The 2,500-nt window shown below is 49.1% G+C and overlaps 1 protein-coding gene across 1 annotated transcript in view; it reads left to right on the forward strand.

Annotated features, from left to right (window-relative positions):
* The window catches only part of LOC310816764 (SH3 and cysteine-rich domain-containing protein 2-like), a gene marked incomplete at both ends in the record, with an annotated part of 22,754 nt that overhangs the window by 10,288 nt on the left and 9,966 nt on the right, over window positions 1–2,500 (forward strand). Inside the window, 2 exons of the mRNA XM_083687065.1 lie at window positions 670–1,024; window positions 1,418–1,512. Of these exons, the coding sequence (XP_083543191.1) occupies window positions 670–1,024; window positions 1,418–1,512 (450 nt within the window). The remainder of the gene's footprint in view (window positions 1–669; window positions 1,025–1,417; window positions 1,513–2,500) is intronic.

Consider the following 2,500-nt stretch of genomic DNA (forward strand, 5'->3'; position numbering starts at 1 on the left):
CAGTTCTTATATCTTTTAGTTCAGGGGTCTCAAACTCAACTTACCTGGGGGCCGCTGGAGGTAGTCTGGGTGAGGCTGGGCCGCATCAAGTATTCCACAAAAAAAGGGTTTCAAGTATTCCAAAAAAACCTGCCGTAAAGAGAAAGGTTGGCGACGAACAAAAAAAAAAACAGTGTTGGCTAACTTGTCAACAAACACCACCGGAAGCTGTCACGAGCCTGAGCTATGGTAGCCCATAAGTGATATAAAAAATAAAAATAAAACGCCCAGGGCAACGACTCGGCAAAAAGGTGCGTGTGAGAAAAACGCGCGGGCCGCACTAACACTAAACTTTGATGTCAAGTAGGGGGCCACAAAATGTCGTCCCGCGGGCCGCGAGTTTGAGGCCCCTGTTTTAGTTGAAGTTGGTTACAGATTCATACAGATTATTTTTAATTTAGCGGCTACAGTTCCCCCCTATTTCAAGAGCACCTGTGATTTTTTTAGTTGGATACCTGTAGCGCTCTCTCTGCTTTCTTCGTTCGTCTTTACAATGTGGCCTCCCACTTTTTTGTCTTGTTTAGGAAGTGCTGAACAAACAGTTGTGAAATGCTTAACACCTAACAGTTTGTAAATGACTACCAGGTGTTTGTCCACGCTAACCTTGTGTCCCACTCTCCCGTCTTACAGCTCCAGAGGCTGAAGCGCTCCCTGTCCTTCAAGTCTGTGATGCGGAGCAAGAGCGTGGATAACTTCTTCCAGCGCCAGAACAACGGCGAATTCCGCCTCCCCTCCGGCCTCATCACCGAGCCGCCACCTCCCTTGCAGGAGACGCCCCTGGGCTACGAGCGCTCACCCTCCCTGTCCCCGTCCCTCAGCCCCAACCCTTCTCTCTCGTCCCGCTCTCCCTCCGTCAGCCCCTCGCTCTCCCTGGCCTCCAAGGCCCAGCTCCAGGTCCACTCACGGGCGGCGAAGACGCACTGTTTCCAGGAGCACGTCTTCCGACGACCTACCTGCTGTCAGCAATGCAAGCACATGATCCAGGGTAGGTCACATCAAAGAGGCTCCCCCATGGTCAGACTCCTGATCTGAGATACAGTCTGCACTTCTACATTAAACGTAACCTGAGCTTTTGCGCAATCCCACATTAACACCAGTTAATGACATGCAATGACATGCACTGTCAACACACATGATCAAACGGGAGGTGTCTTTGAAGATGTACTGTAATCTGTGTGCAGACTCTTGACAAAATGTATGTACACGTAAGTCAAGCATTTACACAATCTTTAATTAACAGTCAATGCAACACCGTCATACTGTATGCAATGCAATCAGGTGATCCGTCCATCGATTTGGGGAGATGTATTTCTATGTAAGAGCCACTAATCGTCTGTGTGGGAGGGCACAGGAGTAACTTAGCTCTCCATCTCTGCAGGGAACTCCAAGCAGGGGCTGCGTTGTAAAGCCTGTAAACTGGGCGCCCATCTCTGGTGCTCCTCTGAACTATCCCAGCAACTTTGCAACGGAAAGGTGAGTCAACTCTCCCAATTCTACATCCTTTTCTCCCCGAAGTGTACACCTATCCACTCTACCCTACACTGATTTACAGGAAGAGCATAGTATTGGTGTAAGTAAGCATTCACCAATTCTATGCTTATAAATCAGATATAATCGGATGTCAATTTGATATAATGCAAAGGTACATAAATCAATGGAAAAGCAGCGGATCTTCTCTGGAGGGAAGTTGATGATAAGGAATGTATTGTTTCTGAAGAGCCAGAACATGGCTGGTGGCTTTAATTGTCTCTCAGTCAGCGGAGGCTGGGGTAGGTAGAAATCGGAGGATGGGCTCATTGTAATGCAAGGAACGGAATAGGGAATGGTATCAAACACACGTGCCATTCCTTTCCATTCCATGCATTACAATGAGGCCCACGTCCTCCGATTTCTACCTCCACCAGCCTCCCCTGCTCTCAGTTGACACAGTCTAGACAGAAGTGGCGAGTCGGATAAGGCATTTAGCCTCAGACCCAGAGTAGGTGTGGCAAATAAAGGCTGGCGGAGGCATAAAAAGACAGAGATGAGTTATGAAAAGAAAGAGAACTGACCAAGGCCATTGAGAAACAGACAAAGACGAAGCAAAAGAGCGAACGAGTGCGAGGGAAAAAATAAAAAAGGAGTGGGAGTGGGAGAGATGTGATAAAATTATCCGCAATGACTCTGAATTTCTATAAGCGGAACAAAAGGCGTGGGTGGCGAGACTGATAGCGTTATCGATGGTCTCGTTTCTTTCTTTTTATACCTAGCCTCCTCCCCTCCGCCTTCTCTCTCTCCCCCCCCCCCCCCCCCCCCTCCGCCAGATCCGACTTTTCCTTCCTCTCCTCTCAAGTCGCTGGGAAATCAATATCTCTGTGTACCAGCCACTGTGGCTAATTCGGTGTGAAATTCTATGGGGTTGAGGTGCACGCGGGCCGCGGGGGGATGTGACATGGTAGCCCGCGGCCAAGCCTCGTGTCCA

The sequence above is a fragment of the Argentina silus genome, assembly GCF_951799395.1.
Source record: "Argentina silus genome assembly, chromosome: 16".
NCBI classification, from domain to species: domain Eukaryota; kingdom Metazoa; phylum Chordata; class Actinopteri; order Argentiniformes; family Argentinidae; genus Argentina; species Argentina silus.